The following is a 20,136-nucleotide window of genomic DNA, read 5'->3' as shown; positions in this document are numbered from 1 at the left end:
TTGGGATATGAGGCAGAGGGTCAGGACCTTAGAGAAACTTTCAGTTTGCGTTGTAGAGACATGTGCAGAAATGTTTAACGCAGCATTGTTTCTAATAGTGAAAAAATTAGAAACAAACTAAATGCCATCAGCAGGAGAATATATAAATTGCAGTATATTCATATAATGAGATATTATTCAAATGAATGAGCTGGGTGTTTTAGCATGACCAATTTTGAACCAAATGAAAAAATGGCAGTGTGAAACATAAGTATGTTAGGATTTAAAGTTCTAAATCATGGAAAACAGTTGTATTTAGTTTATAGATAGGTACATATATGGCAAACATATAAAAATGCATGGAATGGTGAATAGCAAGTACAGTAGAGTGTTTCTGGGGAGAGAGGGAGGGAAATGGGATTGAGGTGGGGTATCAGGTGACTTCAACTATATATGTGCATATACATATATATTCTTACATGTATGTAAGACATGTGATTCTTACATGTAAGAATTCTTTAGAATAAGGATCTGAAATAAATAAATATGACATGATATTAAAATTTGTGAAAGGTGGGTAGTAGGTCCACAGACGTTTTATTATTCTTATATTTTTCGGAAAACGTAAGAAAAAGAAAGGGTCAGACAAAGCGATGGACAGAGGCATGAACAGCTGAAGGAGAGAAAATGGTTTTCCATTTTCTTAGGAGCTTAGGAATGGGCATGGCAGGTGTGGAAGGCCCCAGGACAGGAGGTGTTGGAGAATCGAGAGTGGAAAGGTGGAGTGAGGACTGAACGTGTCTAACTGAGCCAGACATTCTGGCTAATGATTTCTTTCTCTTGATGTTTTTTAGAGAAATATGAAACGCAATGGGAGCAGGAATTGTTTGAACAGGCGAAGTAGGTTTGGCTCTCGAGAAAGAGACTGGCTGAGAGAAGATGTCAGGAGAGGTTGCGTCTACCTGTATGGAGCCGACTCGACCTCCGCTGCCGCAACCGCCGCCACCTCCTCTGACTTACATCTTGTCCTGTGCACCGTGGAGACACCAGCCTCAGAAATCTGTGCTGGGGAGGGAAGGGAAAGTCTTTATTTACAGCTTCATGGGGACCTAGTCAGGTAAGCTCGGAGTTTTACCCCTCTAACTCTGTCACTGCGTAAGTGATCTGCGTTGTTGTTGTTTTTTTTTTAAAGATTTTATTTCTTTATTTGAGAGAGAGAGAGCACATGAGAGGGAGGAGGGTCAGAGGGAGAAGCAGACTCCCTGCCGAGCGGGGAGCCCGATGTGGGACTCGATCCCGGGACTCCAGGATCATGACCTGAGCCGAAGGCAGTCGCTTATCCAACTGAGCCACCCAGGCGCCCGTGATCTGCATTTCTGCTTGGAAGTGGGCTTTAGGATTTTAATTGTGCTTAGAACTGATATTGATGATGGGATCACTAGGCTTGAAATAAGATTTGTCTTTGGAATGCTGAAATTATGATTCTTGGATTTAAAAGCTATCAGTGAAGGGAAATTTGATAGTTACTTCATTTGGATGACACCACGGGTCAGATGTCTAAATTTAAAATAAATATTTTAAAGTTATTTAAAAAAATAGGGGCGCCTGCGTGGCTCAGTTGGTTAAGCATCTGCCTCTTGATTTTAGCTCAGGTCTCAATCTCAGGGTCATGAGTTCAAGCCCCCCATGCTGGGTGTGGAGCCTACTTAAAAAAAAAAGTTATTTAAAAAAATAATACATGTAAATAGAATGAAATTGAAATGTGTAGAAAGAAATAGAATGAGAAGTGTATATGCTCATGCATAAGTATGTTTCTATTTATATGTAAATTTAAAATTAATGGTGCTATATGCAGCATATTATTGACTTGAAATCTCTTAGAGATCTTTCTATATTAACATTTTTATAATTTTCATTTATTTAATGGCTGTATAATATTCTGTTTTATGAGTCTACCATCATTTTAGCTGATCTCCTATTACGGGACATTCAAATTGTTACCAGTTTTTTACTTCTACAAGTGGATTTGCAGTGAGTATTCTTTTACCTATGATATTTCTCCTGTGTGGAAGTAATCTGTAGGATAAACTCCTAAAAGTGGAATTGCTGGTCAAAGGATATATGCATTTATAATTTTGATACATATTGTCACATTTCTCTTCACAGAAGTTAAACTTCAACAAATAATATAAAAGTATGCCTATTTTCCCCTTAGTTTCTCCAGAACATGTTAGCATTAAATTTTATATATAAATATAGACACATACCCATGCATGAGCGCATACTTGCTTGTGAGTAGAAATGATTGTCAACAGTTTTTAAATTAGGGAATTATAAAGTTAGCATTCCAAGGATAAATCTTTTTTCAAGCCTAATGACTTATATTTTTGCAAATCTGATAGGAATTTTGTTATTTTTTCATTTTAATTTTCATTTATCTTAGTGAAGTAGAGCATATTTTTTTAATTTAATTTTATTATTATTATTTTTTTTTAAGAATTTATTTATTTATCTGACAGAGAGAGACACAGCGAGAGAGGGAACACAAGCAGGGGGAGTGGGAGAGGGAGAAGCAGGCTCCCCGCAGAGCAGGGAACCTGATGTGGGGCTCGATCCCAGGACCCTGGGGTCATGACCTGAGCTGAAGGCAGACGCTTACCCACTGAACCACCCAGGCGCCCCTTATTATGTTATGTTAATCACCATACATTACATCATTAGTTTTTGATATAGTGTTCCATGATTCATTGTTTGCGTATAACACCCAGTGCTCCATTCAGTATGTGCCCTCTCTAATACCCATCAACCAGGCTAACCCATCCCCCCACCCCCTCCCATCTAGAACCCTCAATTTGTTTTTCAGAGTCCATAGTCTCTCATGGTTTGTCTCCCCCTCCGATTCTCCCCCCTTCATTTTTCCCTTCCTACTATCTTTTTTTTTTTTTCTTTAACATATAATGTATTATTTGTTTCAGAGGTACAGGCCTGTGATTAAACAGTCTTACACAATTCACAGCGTTCACCATAGCACATACCCTCCCCAATGTCTGTCACCTAGCCACCCCATCCCTCCCACCCCCCACCACTCTAGGAACCCTCAGTTTATTTCCTGAGATTAAGAATATCTCATATCAGTGAGGTCATATGATACATGTCTTTCTCTGATTGACTTATTTCACTTAGCATAATACCCTCCAGTTCCATCCACGTCATTGCAAATGGCAAGATTTCGGTTGTGTGTGTGTGTGTGTGTGTGTTTATGGCTGCATAATATTCCATTGTCTATATATACCACATCTTTATCCATTCATCTGTTGATAGACATCTTGGCTCTCCATAGTTTGGCTATTGTGGACATTTCTGCTATAAACATCAGGGTGCATGTACCCCTTCGGATCCCTACATTTATATCTTTGGGGTAAATACCCAGTAGCGCAATTACTGGGTCATACAGTAGCTCAATTTTCAATTTTTTTTTTTTTTTTTTAATATTTATTTATTTTTATTTATTTATTTTTTATTTATTTGCGAGAGAGAGAATGAGAGACAGAGAGCATGAGAGGGAGGAGGGTCAGAGGGAGAAGCAGACTCCCTGCCGAGCAGGGAGCCCGATGCGGGACTCGATCCAGGGACTCCAGGATCATGACCTGAGCTGAAGGCAGTCGCTTAACCAACTGAGCCACCCAGGCGCCCTCAATTTTCAATTTTTTGAGGAACCTCCATACTGTTCTCCAGAGTGGCTGCACCAGCTTGCATTCCCACCAACAGTGTAGGAGGGTTCCCCTTTCTCCGCATCCTTGCCAACATCTGTCATTTCCTGACTTGTTAATTTTAGCCATTCTGACTGGTGTGAGGTGATATCTCATTGAGGTTTTGATTTGGACTTCCCTGATGCCGAGCGATGTTGAGCACTTTTTCATGTGTCTGTTGGCCATCTGGATGTCTTCTTTGGAAAAATGTCTGTTCGTGTCTTCTGCCCATTTCTTGATTGGATCATTTGTTCTTTGGGTGTTGAGTTTGATAAGTTCTTTATACATTTTGGATACTGGCCCTTTATCTGATATGTCATTTGCAAATATCTTTACAGCATATTTTCATAGGTTCAAATGCCATTTGTGTTTCTTTAAAATCTTTTATATGAATGTGAAGGGGAGTATTCTCATAGTATCTTTTACTGTGGTTATGAACTCTTTGTTTCAATTAAAAAGAAAATGACCATTAGTTCTTTGAATTAGACATCAAATAAGAGTTTAAGGTGACTGACCTTTCTCCTCCCTCTTCCCTATAATAAATAAATGTCTTGAAACAAGTCAGAGCTGGAGATTCAGTACTCTTGAAAGTGAGAAAGGAAGCTCCCACTTACACCTCAGAATGTGGTAATAATAGTAACACCTTTAGCTGAGCTAAAAATTGATGTCATTCTAAACTGAGGTTTCCTTTTAGGATTTGGACTAATTCTGAAAAAGTAGATTGGCATTTGAATGTTTTCCTTGTTCACTAGTTAACTACATTTCCTAAATCCATTTGCAAAACGAAAGGATCAGACTGGGTGATCCTTAGGCTTTTCTAAATCTTAACACTGATTCCGATCTAATTTTATCAGGTGGGAAGCCTTGACCTACATTATAGCTGGTAGTGATTGATGGAGTTTCTGTGTTTGTTTGTTTGTTTGTTTATTTAAAGATTTTATTTATTTATTTGACAGAGAGATAGCGAGAGCAGGAACACAAGCAGGGGGAGTGGGAGTGGGAGAAGCAGGCTTCCTGCCAAGCAGGGAGCCCGATGTGGGACTCGATCCCAGGACCCTGGGATCATGACCTGAGCCGAAGGCAGATGCTTAACGACTGAGCCACCCAGGCGCCCTGGAGTTTCTGTGTTTAAACCTAAGACTTAGTCAGTTGTATACTAATGTCTGAGTATTTGTATACAGAGGTACTAGAAATGTGGAGAAACCCCCACCTGGATTGGCTTGCTACTACTAGTTGTGTAGTTAAGAATCCAAATGTGAAATAATTTGCTTTAGTGAATCTAAATTACTTAAAATGGAGAGTGGCCTTGATAATTTTGTAATGAAATAGCTCTTCGTAGATCTAATTGATTAGAAAATAATGAAAACACTGTTGAGCTACCATTTGGAGAATGAGTATGTTTTCATTGCTGGTGGACCAGCTCAAGAGGTGTCACTCAGCTGAAGAGTGATGTTGCTGGTGACGAGGATAGATTTGAGCTGACATCAAGTGCTTTGTTTACCAGTCCACTGTGCTTAGCTCTTTACATACATATTCTCATTAAATCCTCACAGTAAGTCCAAGGGCCATAGCATCATTTCTTTCAGATGAGGAAAAGTGAGGCTTTGCAAGAGGTCTGGTAACCTGTTCAAGGTCAGGCAGGTACTGCCAGGCAGTTGGAATGTCTAAATCATTGAAAGTAGGTGGTGGACTTTGTTCGAAGAAAGGCCCTCCTGGAGAGGAACCGGCAGTGCGTCCCTTACTCAATTTCACTATTTAATCGTATTTACTTTAAGATCTTTTTTAGATCTCTTACTCAACTGTTACTGCGTGAGTTCAGTCTTGTTATCTAATCAGAGGAATAGGTACTTTCTTTGTAATAGCCTGTGAGATAGTTGACAATCTCAGCCATTATCTTTTTTTTTTTTTTTTTTACTATTTACTGAAGTGTAACATATAGTCATTGTAGAAATTTTGGCAAATAAAAGCATAAAGAGAAATAATAATCTTCATGCTTGTGCTTTTTGTAGATTACCTCATTGAATCCTCACAACGATCTTGTGAGGTAAATATTATTTTCATTTAATCGATCAAGAAAATGAAGCTTAAAAAGGTTAAGCCTCTTACCTAAGATCACATATGGGGTGTCCCCATCGGATGGGGAGGCCACCAAATGTGGGGCGCTCTGATCGGATAGGGGTGGCTTCATGGGCAATGAAAGAATTCACCCCAGGCAGAATAAAAGAGATAAAAGTTTATTGAATACACTGCAAGAAAGCCATGGGCACAGTAGCAAAGAGAGGCCCCAGTTAGAGGGCGGGGTGAGGGGTTAGGTTATGGGGACAAATGGAATTTTCACTTTTTTGGTGATCTTAGGAAACTGTGCGTGGTTGCAATTGGTCATTTAGGGCCTTTGGTTATTTCAAGGTGGGTCACTTAATGAGCTTGTTTGCATTGTCTGTTTGCATTCAGCTCCGTGGTCCCCTGGGCCCCTTTTCCTTACTCAGGTATCCCATGCTCAAGCTTGTTACCTCAGAGCTGCCTCTACATCACTGAGCTAATGAGCAATACAGCTGGAATTTGAACTCTGGCATTCTGACGCCAGATCCCTTATATTGACTCGCCATACTTACATTTTTTTTTCTAGATCTTTTTCAAAGTGAATGTGTATGTAATTTTTAAAAATTACGTATTGGGGCTCATACCATATATTCAATTTTATTTACTGCATACTTCAGTTAATTTCCTGCATCATTAAAAATTCCTTAGACATCAGTTTTAATCGCTACAGGATATTCCAATTTACGGAAATACTATAACTTGTTTAAAAATTGAGAAATAATAGACAATGATGATTTAGAGCTTGGATTCTGGAACGAGAGTGTGTGGGTTCAAATCCTTTCTCTGACAGTATTTGTACAAGTTATATGATGCTCTGTGCCTTAGTTTACTAATGTGTAAAATGGAGGATGGTTATATTTACATTATAGAGCTGTCATGATGAAAATTAATTACACCTTATGAAGATCAAATGAATTAATACTATAAAGTAGTGCTTTTTAAACTCTATATTCACCTGGGAGCTTGTTACGGTACAGATTCTGATTCAGAAGGTCTGGGATGGGGCCTGAGATCCTGTATTAAGCTCCTAAGTGATGTGCTTCACTTTGAGTGGCAAGGAAGTAAAGTGCTTACTCTCATGTCTGGCACCCAGTAAGTGCTCAGTGAGTGTTACCTATTTGAATTGTTTCAGATCATTCAGCTCTTAGAAGTGGTGTTGTGATGACTAAACCTTAGCTCATGAATCTTTATATTGTTGATCTCCCTAGGGTTCATGCTAGAAATGGGATTACTGGGATGAAAATTACCACCTGTTTTATCTAAATCACCCATGACTTCCTTCTTTCCGTACTCTTTTTCAGTCACAGAGTTGTCACTTCAGTAAAACTAAAGGATTACTAATTTATAGAATTGTAGCACTTGAAGGAATCTGAAAGAAATCATCTACTAGGGAAACAAAGTCTACTCAACTTAACGGCCCCCTCCTACCCCCTGCCCTTTCCATTTGGAAATATGTGTGGGGCAGGGTTTGCTGGTTGTCACAACTACTAGGGAAAGTTACCAGCATTTAGGGGGCAAGGGCCAGAAAGGTTTAATGTCCTCAATGTGTGGGATAGACTTGTACAACCAAGAATTGTCTTGCTCAAAAGGCCAGTAACCTCCCAGTGGAAATAACTGAGACCATTTCCGTTTGTTTCATAAATGTGAAACAGGCACGTTCCTGCTGCTGCCTGGTCCGTCGCTGTCCCAGTCCATTGCTCTGACATGAGCATATTTGGTTTGTCTATTTTATTGAACTGTTTAAGTGATAACTGACTCTTAGTGAAGTTTAGTGTAATCATTGCCTTCTGCCTGAAAAGTTGTAACAAGATCATATATGACAAAGTGGAGTGCCCCTTGGCTCATGGTCGTATATTTACTTTTATTCTTAGTCATCAAAATGAGTAAGATTTCTGTATTTGATAGACTATCTTTTAAGATAAGCTAGGAGGCACTAAGATGTTTATAACAGAAAATACCCTTGGGGTTTGGGATCCTGCATTCTAATGACTTTTCTGTTACTGACTTGCTGGGTGACCTTGTGCAGGTCACTAAAATCTTGTTTACTATATTTTGGTGTTGTAAAAGTAGCATGAACAATCCTGTTTCAGGATACATACTGAACTGATTACTGCTGAGGAAGGAAAAGGAGATTAATTTTGTTTTTTGCTTCATTTTTCTGTGCTATTTTAAAACTTAAAAATGATCCATTATACATTAAGTAATTAGTTTTTGTTAATTTTTTTTTGTTTTTACATCTTAATACTGCTGAACTCATCTTGTATTTTATAGTTGTTGATGGGTCATAGTTTAATTGGCAGTGTTTTTTTTCTTTTTAATGGTTATTGCAATACTATTTGGTTTGCTGCAGTACAATTCTGATACTAACCACCCAGACTTTTCACACACTTCACAAGTTAAAGGCCCTGGTCTTCAACAAGAGTGCCCTTCAGATTCTAGCCACACTGCTGACCAATTGGATATAAATTTGGGAGTTCCCATGACTCTTTTAGGTTTAATAATAACACTAGAATGATTCAGATTCAAAAAGTGGTATACTTATGATTATAGTTTTAGTAAAGGATACAAATCAGAACTAGCCAAATGAAGAGACACATAGCGTGAATGAGGTCTGGGAGGGTCATGAACATAGAACTTCCATGCCCTCTCCCTTGTCATCCTCTCAGCATATCTCCTCTTAGTCACTCACCAGAAAGTTCCATAGAACTTCAGTATCGTTTTTATTAGTATTTCATTGGGTAGGCTTCATTGATTCATTGACTACATGCTTGGCCTTCGATTTCCAGCCCTGTCTTCCTTCCCTATAGTCAGGCTGGCTCCAAACCCCAACCTTTTCTTCACTTGGTCTTTATGGTGACCAGCCCCCATCTTGAGTCATCTAATCTGTTAGGGGTGATGCCAGAGGCTCATGAATGACTAAGACAGTCGTATTATTCAGGAAATTCCAAGGCGTTAGAATCTCCCGTCAAGAATCAGGGCGCAAAAACAGACACATAGATCAATGGAACAGAATAGAGAGCCCAGAAATGGACCCTCAACTCTATGGCCAACGAATCTTCGACAAAGCAGGAAAGAATGTCCAATGGAAAAAAGACAGTCTCTTCAACAAATGGTGTTGGGAAAACTGGACAGCCACATGCAGAAGAATGAAACTGGACCATTTCTTTACACCACACACAAAAATAGGCTCAAAATGGTTGAAAGATCTAAATGTGAGACAGGAGTCCATCCAAATCCTAAAGGAGAACACAGGCAGCAACCTCTTTGGCCTCAGCCGCAGCAACTTCTTCCTAGAAACGTTGCCACAGGTAAGGGAAGCAAGGGCAAAATGAACTATTGGGACTTCATCAAGATAAAAAGCTTTTGCACAGCAAAAGAAACAGTCAACAAAACCAAAAGACAACGGACAGAATGGGAGACGATATTTGCAAATGACATATCAGATAAAGGGCTAGCATCCAAAATCTATAAAGAACTTCTTAAACTCAACACCCAAAGAACAAATGATCCAATCAAGAAATGGGCAGAAGACACGAACAGACATTTTTCCAAAGAAGACATCCAGATGGCCAACAGACACATGAAAAAGTGCTCAGCATTGCTCAGCATCAGGGAAGTCCAAATCAAAACCTCAATGAGATACTACCTCACACCAGTCAGAATGGCTAAAATTAACAAGTCAGGAAATGACAGATGTTGGCGGGGATGAGGAGAAAGGGGAACCCGCTTACACTGTTGGTGGGAATGCAAGCTGGTGCAGCCACTCTGGAGAACAGTATGGAGGTTCCTCAAAAGTTGAAAATAGAGCTACCATACGATCCAGCAATTGCACTCTTGGGTGTTTACCCCAAAGATACCAATGTAGGGATCCGACGTGGATGGAACTGGAGGGTATTATGCTGACTGAAATAAGTGTCTGAAAGGCATGTATCATATGACCTCACTGATATGAGGAATTCTTAATCTCAGGAAACAAACTGAGGGTTGCTGGAGTAGTGGAGGGTAGGAGGGATGGGGTGGCTGGGTGATAGACATGGGGGAGGGTATGTGCTGTGGTGAGCGCTGTGAATAGTGTAAGACTGTTGAATCATAGGCCTGTACCTCTGAAACAAATAATACATTATATGTTAAAAAAAAAAAAGGAAGAAGATAGCAGGAGGGGAAAATGAAGGGGGCGAAATCGGAGGGGGAGATGAACCATGAGAGACTATGGACTCTGAAAAACAAACAGGTTCTAGAGAGGAGGGGGTAGGGGGGATGGGTTAACCTGGTGATGGGTATTAAGGAGGGTACGTTCTGCATGGAGCCCTGGGTGTTATACGCAAACAATGAATCTTGAGACACTACATCAAAAACTAATGATGTAACGTATGGTGATTAACATAACATCATAAAAAAAATTAAAAAAAAGAATAAAACCTTAAAAAAAAAGAATCAGGGACGAAGACTAGTATAAGATCCTGTATTATACAGTGATGCACACAAAATAGTGTATCTTTCAAATGATGGTGTATTAGCCTGGAATACAATAATTTTAAGACATAACTTTTTAGGTTCTTTGGTGTAAGTTAACATATGAAGTGTTTTGAGCTCTCTTCTGCATAAATTAACTATATAAAATAAAGTGGTTTACCTAAAAGAAGCTAGGATTTGTAATGAAACCAACAAACCTTGATGCCACTATGTACTAATTGTGTGACTGAGTCTCAGTTTTCCTTATTTGCAAAATAGGCCTAGCTTTATAAAATGTTAAGCACTTTTCAGCATAGTGTTAGGCATGGAGTAGACATTCATTTAAGTATCCTTATTATTGCTGTTTGTATTATCTGTATTATTGATCTTAACATTTGCAAATTTTACCTTTATAGATAGCCAGAGATTGAGTTGTTTGTTTGTTTGTTTTTTAAGATTTTAGTTATTTGACAGACAGAGCACAAGCAGGGGGAGTGGTAGAGGGAGAATCAGGCTCCCCACCAAGGAGGGAGCCTGCCCTGGGGCTCAGTCCCAAGATCCTGGGATCATGACCTGAGCCGAAGGCAGACGCTTAACCGACTGAGCCACCCAGGCACCCCAAGAGATGGAATTAATCCCTCTTTTTACTTGTTTTTGCAGTTCTTGAAATATTTCTTGTTTACTCATTTATGCTAAATTAATAAGAGCAGATGTTGAGGTTCTCCTGATTTTTTTTTTTTCTCCTACCAGGAAAAATACTTTGCTTAGGTGGAAACGTATAAAGAGGGTTTCAGAATCTACAGCGCCTCTTTAGGAAGGAAATTTGATCATGTAAAATACATCAGAATTAGGATGTTTACATTTCTCTTGGTTTTCTAGACAGAAATTGAAAAATTGAGCTAGTGAGATTTAGTCTGAAAGTATTATTTGTTGGTCCTGGCTATGTGATCATTATATGGAATTATGATATTTAACTACATTGAACTATGTATCTAAAAATGATAGCAAGATTTAGGTAGAATGTACATTATATTAGGAAGGTGTCTTGGATACCTCATAAACCCTTGAGTTCTAAAAGAACCTGAAGATCATCTGGCCCAACCTGATTCTTTTATTTTTTTATTTTTTTAAGTAGGCTCCACACACAGTGTGGAGCTCAGTGAGGAGCCTGAACTCGCGACCTTGAGATCAAGACTCCAGCTGAGATCAAGAATTGGATGCATTACTGACTGAGCCACCCAAATGCCCCTCATCCTGATTCTTTCAGCAGACTCTTATCTAAAATTCCTGTGACAGATGGCTTTCTAGCTTTCATGAGCTATTTTGAGAGGCAGCCTGTTTCATTATTGGACATCTCTAATTATTAAAGTTCTTCCCCATTTCTGATCCAGGTTTACCTGTGCAACTTTTTGTTGTTCCTAGTCCCATTCTTTGGAGTGATCCAGAGTAAGTCTAATCCTTCTTGACACTGGAAGATAGAGATAGCTCTTTATGCCCTTGTCTTCAAGTTAATCCTTCAGTGTTCAGATTACATGGCTAATTGACCCCTCCAGAATACAGCTTATTAGAAGTCTCTCTTACAATACATCCTCCTTAGAAGAATTCTACCACTGTACTGGGAAAGTACCTATTATCACTATAATCCTTTGTGAATTTTTATTTTATTTTATTTTATTTTATTTGAGATGAGTTGTAACTGATGATGTTTTTATTCTGAAAGGTTTATTTTTTATTTCTATTAAATTCACTATTTATTTGTCTTAGTAGGGTTTTAGTTCTTTGGTCATTCCTCGTGTGGTATTTCTGAGTTTATGGGTAAAAGTCTGCACTGAGCAGTCAGGAGGGGCCACGTTGTTTTATTTTTGCATTTTTGTGCTCATCAGTATGATTTACATTCCTAAATTATCATTTTTTGTGGGGCGTTCTGATTGGATGGGGGCTGGTGGTGCGGCCTGTGAAAGAATTCACCCAAGGCAGAGCAGAAGAGGTAGAAGTTTATTGAGTACACTGCAAGGGAGTAGTGGACAGGACAGCAAAGGAGAGACTGTCTGCCACAAGGTGGTGGTGAGAGGTTATAGTTGGTATGAGAGAATATGGGATGTACGGAATTACACCTTGTTTGGTAATCTTAAGAACTATGCCTGGTTTTAAGTGACCCATTGGTTGGTTAGGACCTGTGGCTTAATGAGCCGGTTTGTGTCAGCTTGGTAGTTGCTGTGGGCCCTTTTGCCTTGCTCAAGTTTCCATTGCTCAGGCCTGTTGCCTGAAAGCAGCCTCTACAATTTTGGTAGTTGTTTACATTCAGCTTTGTAGTATTACTATTTCATGTTATTTTTACTTAAATCTTACTGCCAACAGTATTTTCTACTCCTTTCACCATAAAACACAGAAGTCCTTCATATATTTTTGCAACGATGGGAGGTGTTTCATGTTTCTTCTAATTAATACAATTCTTTTCTTTCTTTTTCTTTTTCTTTATTTATTTTTTATTTTTTAAAGATTTTATTTATTCATTTGAGACAGAGAGAGCACAAGGAGGGGGAGAGGCAGAGGGAGAGGGAGAAGCAGACTCCCTGCTGAGCAGGGAGCCCGATGTGGGGCTCAATCCCAGGACCCTGGATCATGACCTGAGCTGAAGGCAAATGCTTAACCAACTGAGCCACCCAGGTGCCCCTCTTTTATTTTTTTTAAAGGTTTTATTTTTAAAGTCATCTCTACACCCAAGTGGGACTCGAACTCATGACCCTGAGATCAAGAGTTACACACTCTACCGACTGAGCCAGCCAGGCGCTCCTTAAGTTTTCTAAACAGAATCCTTTTAAGACATAAAGACGAACCTTTAAAAGGTTTTATTTTTTTATGAGAGAGAGAGAAAGATAGCATGAGCATGAGCGGGGTGGGTGGGAGGAACAGAGGGAGAGGGAGAAGTAGACTCCCTGCTGAGCAGGGAGCCTGGCTCCCAGGACCCTGAGATCATGACCTGAGTCAAAGGCAGGTGTTTAACCAACTGAGCCACCCAGGCGCCCCTCCTCAAGACCTTTTGAGCACACACATGCTTTCCTATACTTGTTTCTTGGTTGTTGTTTCAGATGGGGGAAATATTCTATTTTTATTCTAATTAAAATTTGACTCCTGTCCTACGAATTTTTTTGAATAATAGTCGTCAGTATGTTACTGAACACTACTATATATGAGATGTTTTGCTAAACACTTTACTTACTGTATAATATCTTATAAGTAAATAAATTTAATAACAACTCTGTGAGTTGGGTACTACTGTTATTCCCATTATACTGAAGAGGAATTTAAGACGGGTTGAATAATTTGTCCAAGGGCATGCGGCTGCCAAGTGGCAGAACTGAGACTCAGACCCAGGCAGTCTGACTTTTGGAGCCTGTGCTCTCAGTGACTGTATTTATAACTGTTTACTTTCTGATAAAACAATTGTAAAAGGGCTGTCTTGTGTTATTACTGATGTAGTCCTTTCTATCAAAATATGCATGGAAGATTTTTGTTTTTAAAATATTTTTAATATTTAAGTATTTTCAGTGTTTTAGGTCTATATGATTTAAAATGTGCAGTGTCCCCAGAGGCCACAAATAATTACTAGATATTCTGACTTTAATTTAGCTTTCATTTGGGACCTTATGGTAGAATGATTTCTGGGGAGTTATTCACTCCTAATTTTTATGCAAGAATCATCTCTGAAGCCAGTAGAAATACATAGTACCTGAGACACAGTAGACAATTCAAAGACTGCATCTCTGATTATGTGGGCAGCTTATATGAAATCACTTATGGCCAAGTATAGTCTTTTTTTTTTTTTTTTTTTTTAAGATTTTATTTATTTATTTGACAGAGAGAGACATAGCGAGAGCAGGAACACAAGCCGGGGGAGCGGGAGAGGGAGAAGCAGGCTTCCTGCAGAGCAGGGAGCCCGATGTGGGACTCGATCCCAGGACCCTGGGATCATGACCTGAGCCGAAGGCAGACGCTTAACGACTGAGCCACCCAGGCGCCCTAAGTATAGTCTTTTATATTTCATCATTTCACTGCTTGTAAGTTTGGGCCAGAGGTTCTTAAAGCACCCTCTGGAGGTCCCTGAGAATCTTTGAAGAAGTACATGAGGTCACAAGTATTTCATGATAATAGTAAGATATTAATTTTCTTTTTCACTCTCAGTCTCTCACAAGTTATAGTGGGGTGTTCTAGAGGCTACATACCATGTTACACAACAGACTGAATGTGGAAGCAGATCTGAGAATCTAGCCATCCTACATTAAAATTGCCATTCTCCTCAGTAAATTTGTATGATTTTGGAAAATATATTTTTCAAAAACTATTATTTATATTATCATATAATGGGTTTATTGTTTTTAAAAAATGAACAAATATTTGGAAATTCTTTTTTTTTAAAGGATTATATTTGAGAGAGAGAGAGCATGAGCAGGAGGGAGGGGCAGAAGGAGAGGGAGAAGCAGACTCCTCGCTGAGCAGGGATCCACGTGGGGCTGGTTCCCAGGACCCTGGGATCATGACCTGAGCCGAAGGCAGACGCTTAACCGACTGAGCCACCCACGTATCTCCATTATTTGGAAATTATTAGTTTGAGCTTCTCATTCAGTAAATACCAATAGATAGACCCCATGTAAACAAAAGCTCTTTGGGGGTCGTCAAAGACTAAAGAGGGGTCCTGAGACCAAAACCTCTGAGCAGTTCTGTTTAGATTAGTTGTAGCATATGATAGTAAAGAAAATCTTGATAGAGAAGTAAAAATCTAGAACATATTAAAAGATTTTAAAAATTAAATGAAGCATTTTTATTTCTTACTAAATACTTCTCTTTTGAATTGTGTGAGCAGGAGACTGGAACCTACTGAACGACCTCTGCAGATTGTTTATGATTACTTATCCAGGCTGGGCTTTGATGACCCTGTGCGCATACAGGAAGAGGCAACAGATCCTGACCTTGGCTGTATGCTTCGATTTTATGGTGGTAAGAGTTTATCAGTGGCTTTATGAATGTGTTTAACTACTTCACTAAGTTGATCATTTGTGCCTCTCCCTGTCTTCAGCTTTTTAAAAGTATTTTAGCAAATGGTGTTTTTAAGCCAGTTAACTAATGTGGTTAAAAAAACAACAAAAACAAGAAGGTGGGGTATAGTTAAGGGAAGACTTAAAAGTATTAGCCAAAATACATTCCCTTCTTTATTTTTGTTCTTCTTGTTTTTTTTTACTTACTAGAATCATTTTATCCCTTTGTCACAGAGTCTTGATCAAATCATGCTTTAAAGGATCAATTTTACTTTCAGGTTCCTTATAAAAACCACCGAGTTCTGGATAGCTCAGGAATGTTGAGAGCTAGGTGGTCATTAATCATATATGACTTGACATTTGATGAATACATTTGTCAAATCTATATATTGTTAAATTTAGTGGGCTTGAAATCTAGGATTTTTTAACTTTCCCTTCTCTTTTGGTGCATTTTTCCCCCCCATCAACTGTTTTTCACCTGATCACTTCAGTAATAAAATTAGACTTACTAAAACTAAATACTTTCTGAATATTGCTTTGCAAATATACATAGTCTACTAATACTACTACTTTTGAGTACTATTGATTGTTTACTGTGTGCTTTTATGCTTGTGAATTACCCAGTTTGTTACAACCACCTTATGCCATAGAACTATTATCTTATTTAGCAGATGAGAAAACTGAGACAGAGAAGTTAAGCAACTTGTTCAAGGTCATACAGCTAGTAAGTGAGAGAGCCATTTAATACCTAACAGTTTTGAATTAATATGACCCACTTATCAAACAATTGAACTAAAACTAAATGATTAGTGTATGTAGGCAAAGTCATTTATTGAAATTCCCTGCTCTCATTCCTTAGATTATTGATTAAATTTCTGTATACTTCTTTTGTTGTTGTTGTTTATTTATTTTTAAAGATTATTTATTTATTTATATGACAGAGAGAGACACAGTGAGAGAGGGAACACAAGCAGGGGGAGTGGGAGAGGGAGAAGGAGGCTTCCTGCTGAGGAGGGAGCCCGATGTGGGACTCGATCTCAGGACCCTGGGACCATGACCTGAGCCGAAGGCAGATGCTTAACGACTGAGCCACCCAGGCGCCCTGTTGTTTATTTTTAAGTAATCTCTACACCCAGTGTTGGGCTTGAACTTACCACCCGAGATCAAGAGCTCTACTGACTGAGCCAGCCAGGCACCCCTCTGTATACCTCTTGATAGAACTCTTATGACACAGTGTCACAAGCCAGCTTCATTTAATGCACTTCACAAAAGATTTTATGTTTAATTTTTCATCATTACACTATTTTGTGACATGTTGTTCCTTAAAAGTTGGTTTTGTTTTATTTCCATTGATTGCTAGTTCATGGAAGGAAAATAGTTGCTAGATTGAAATTAAATAGGAAAATCCATGGGGCGTCTGGGTCCAACTCTTGATTTCGGCTCAGGCCATGATCTCAGGGTTGTGAGACTGAGCCCTGTGTCGGGTTCCACGCTAGGCATGGAGCCTGCTTAGGATTCTCTCTCTCCCTCTCCCTCTGCCCACCACCCCCCCTTAAAAAAAAATTAAATAGGCACATCCTTTAAGATTAATTTGAGGAGCACTGTCCATTTAAACCTATAAAACTTGGGTTAAAAAAAGAGCAACTTGGAGCAGTAACATGCTCCTTTTGTGAGTGTGGTTGAAAATGACTTCTTCATTATATGTTTTATTCTAAGGTGAAAGTTGAGCCTTAAAGTGCCAGCGAGCTCATTTTGAACCATTGAGATTGCATTTGCACTCAGTTGTATACTGCACAACTGTTGGCCCTGATACATTAATCTTTTGCACCACCTGATAAACATGATAGCATGCCCAGGATCTTCATGTACTTGTAAGAAGCTATTTCTAGTAGAGTCTAAAAGAGTACTAGTTTGTAGTTCTTACTGTGTTTTTGAGGGGAGGAGGTCTTTAACAGAGAACATTTCCAAAAATGGGCTCTATTAATTTAGAGAAGCTAGTATAATTTGAGTGAGAAAATTGTGTTTGGGAAAGAGGTTTTTAAAGCTAATTATTTTTGAAACTAGATGGTATGTATATATGGCACCAAAAACAAAAGTAAAAAAAAAATCAGTGTATTAATTATCTATTGTCTATGTAATGAATTACCTCAAAACTTAGTATATGGGAGTGCCTGGGTGGCTCAGTTGGTTAAGTGTCTGACTCTTGGTTTTGGCTCAGGTCATGATCTCAGGGATTGTGAGATTGAGCCCTGCATCAGGCTCCATGCTCAGTGTGGAGTCTGCTTGAGATTCTCTTCCTCTCCCTCTGCTCCTGCCCCCACCCATGCGCTCTTTCTCTCTTTCTCTAAAATAAATAAATAAAATCTTAAAAAAAGAACAACTTAGTATCTTATGGGGTGCCTGGCTGGCTCAGTTGGTACAACACACAGCTCACGTTGGGTGTAGAGATTACTAAAAAACCTAAATAAACTTAAAAACAAACTGTGTGACTTAAAATAATAATAAATATTTATTGTATAGTTTGTGTGGGTCAGAGATCTAGGAGTAATTTAGTTGGATGGTTCTGGTTTGGCTTGCATGAGATTGTATTCAGTCTGTTGGTTGAAGGTGTAGTCATACAAAGGCTTGACTGAGGCTGAAAGAATCACTTCTAGCATGGCTGACTCAGATGGCTCTTGGTAGGTCTCAGTTCCTCACCAGCTTTTGACAGAGATCTCAGTTCTTCACTTTATAGACCTCTTTTTAAGGCTGCCTGAGTGTCTTCATGACATGGCTACTAGCTTCTGTCAGTGATGAGACATACAGACGGGCATGTGTACATGCTCGTGTGCACACACACACACACACACACGGAGGCCTCAGTGTTTTTATGACCTAGCCTCATAAGTCACCTACATTTTCACCACTTTCTGTTCAGTAGAAGTGAGCCACCATATACAGCCTACCCTATGGAGAGGGAAATTAGGCCCCACCTTTTGGAGAGAGAACTATCAAAGAATTTGTGGACATATCTTAAAACCATCACAAAAAGTATGCTTCCCTTTCACCTTTCTCCTCCTCATCTCAGTTCCTGAATCCATCATCTCAGTTCCTGAATCCAGAGACAACCACTGTTACCAGAAGGAAAAATATCTGTGAAATATTCTCTTAGAAGCAAATCGCTTAGTAATCAGTTTAAATATTTTATATGTAGAGTCTTTGCTAAGTTAGCTTAGTTAGAATATAGTGTTAATGAGGCCAGGGTCATAAGGGCCTAAGTTCAAACCAGTTAATGTTGCTGTGCTTGCTGGATCTCAAAGATACCCTGTACACCAAGCAGCCATCATGCAAATGTTCATTACCAGTGTTGCTGGAGAAGGAGCTCTGGGGGAAAAGTGAGTTAGTGGAATGACTGGCTCAGGGCAAATTCATGATAAAAGCTGTGGAAACGTAATTGACTAAAGATGGTTAGGTAACATGATCAATCACAGATTAAGAGAACACATTAATGAACTCTTTATTTGTGTATGAGGAAAAGGAGGAGTCTAGAAGGTGTGATTTACTAGTGAAGTTGTAATTCTGGGGCTCTGTGGCTCAGGTAGCGTAAGTCTCAGCCTGAGCATTTCTTTCTGTACCATATTCTTTTTTTTTTTTTTTTTTTAAGATTTATTTATTTATTTGGGAGAAAGAAAGAAAGCATGAGCCAGGGGAAGGGCAGAGGGGAGAGAGGATCCTCAAGCAGACTCCCCACTGAGCATGGAGCACAGTGCAGGGCTCCATCCCAGGACCCTGAGATCATGACCTGAGGCGAAATCAAGAGCTGGATGTCAACTGACTGAGCCACCCAGGCACCCCTCTACCATATTCTGTGCACACATTGTTTAAGACAGTTTTTTCCAAAGAGCATAAGCAAAACAAATGAAGCCAGGTACAAAAGGATCACATAGCATGTTTCCATTCATTTAAAGTTCAAAACCAGGCAAAATTCAGCCATAATGTTTAGAGATGTGGGGCAGTATTACTATCTGTCCGTCAAAATCTGTTCTTTCCTTCCATAATAATAGAGTTATAGTTGGCGCATGACTGCCCAGGTACCCGCCATTTCCATTACTATTTAAATATAGTAATATATTTAAAAACATTCCAGGGTGCCTGGGTTGCTAAGTTGGTTAAGTGTCTGACTCTTGGTTTCAGCTCAAGTCATGGGCTCGTGGGTCCTGAGATGGAACCCCAAGTCAGGCTCCATGCTTAGCAGGGAGTCTGCTTGAGGTTCTCTCCCTGTGCCCTCCCCCCACTTGCACGCATACTCTCTCTCTCTCTCTCTCTCTCAAATATTTAAAAAAAAAAAATCCCCCAAAAAACTATTCCACCACCCTTATACAATTACATTTATGATTGTGCATGTCTTAGTCATATTTTTTTTAATTAATTTATTTATTTGAGAGAGCGAGAATGAGAGAGAGAGAGAGTACATGAGAGGGGGGAGGGTCAGAGGGAGAAGCAGGCTCCCCGCTGAGCAGGGAGCCCGATGCGGGACTCGATCCCGGGACTCCATCCTGGGACTCCAGGATCATGACCTGAACCGAAGGCAGTCGCCTAACCAACTGAGCCACCCAGGTGGCCTGTCTTAATCATATTTTATATGCATATTTCACATTTGTAATCATTGTGTCCATATATTTTTCCTTTGTAAAAAATTTAGTTTTAATTACACAAGTAAGATGTGGATACAGTCTCATTATCTATAGTATTTCAGTCTCTTATAATCACCTCCCAGGTCTATTCACTGCTATCAACTTGGTGTATATCTGTTCAGAATTTTCTAACTTATATTCATATCTAAT

General features: G+C 39.2%; 1 protein-coding gene across 3 annotated transcripts in view; it reads left to right on the top strand.

The window, feature by feature from the left end:
* The window catches only part of PHLPP2 (PH domain and leucine rich repeat protein phosphatase 2), a 75,312-nt gene that overhangs the window by 6,444 nt on the left and 48,732 nt on the right, over nt 1–20,136 (top strand). For 2 of the 3 annotated variants that reach the window (XM_064581690.1, XM_045890802.3), the window contains exons 2-3: nt 834–1,096; nt 15,142–15,275. In XM_064581690.1, the coding sequence (XP_064437760.1) occupies nt 834–1,096; nt 15,142–15,275 (397 nt within the window). Of the gene's footprint in view, nt 1–833; nt 1,097–1,121; nt 2,011–15,141; nt 15,276–20,136 lie in introns of those variants that run through there. The other variant, XM_045890803.3, reaches the window with a different exon arrangement.

Source organism: Mirounga angustirostris, unplaced genomic scaffold (assembly GCF_029215605.1).
Source record: "Mirounga angustirostris isolate CCGP_5_RB_7025 unplaced genomic scaffold, mMirAng1.0.hap1 SCAF_16, whole genome shotgun sequence".
NCBI classification, from domain to species: domain Eukaryota; kingdom Metazoa; phylum Chordata; class Mammalia; order Carnivora; family Phocidae; genus Mirounga; species Mirounga angustirostris.
This window is presented reverse-complemented; position numbering and strand designations above follow the sequence as displayed.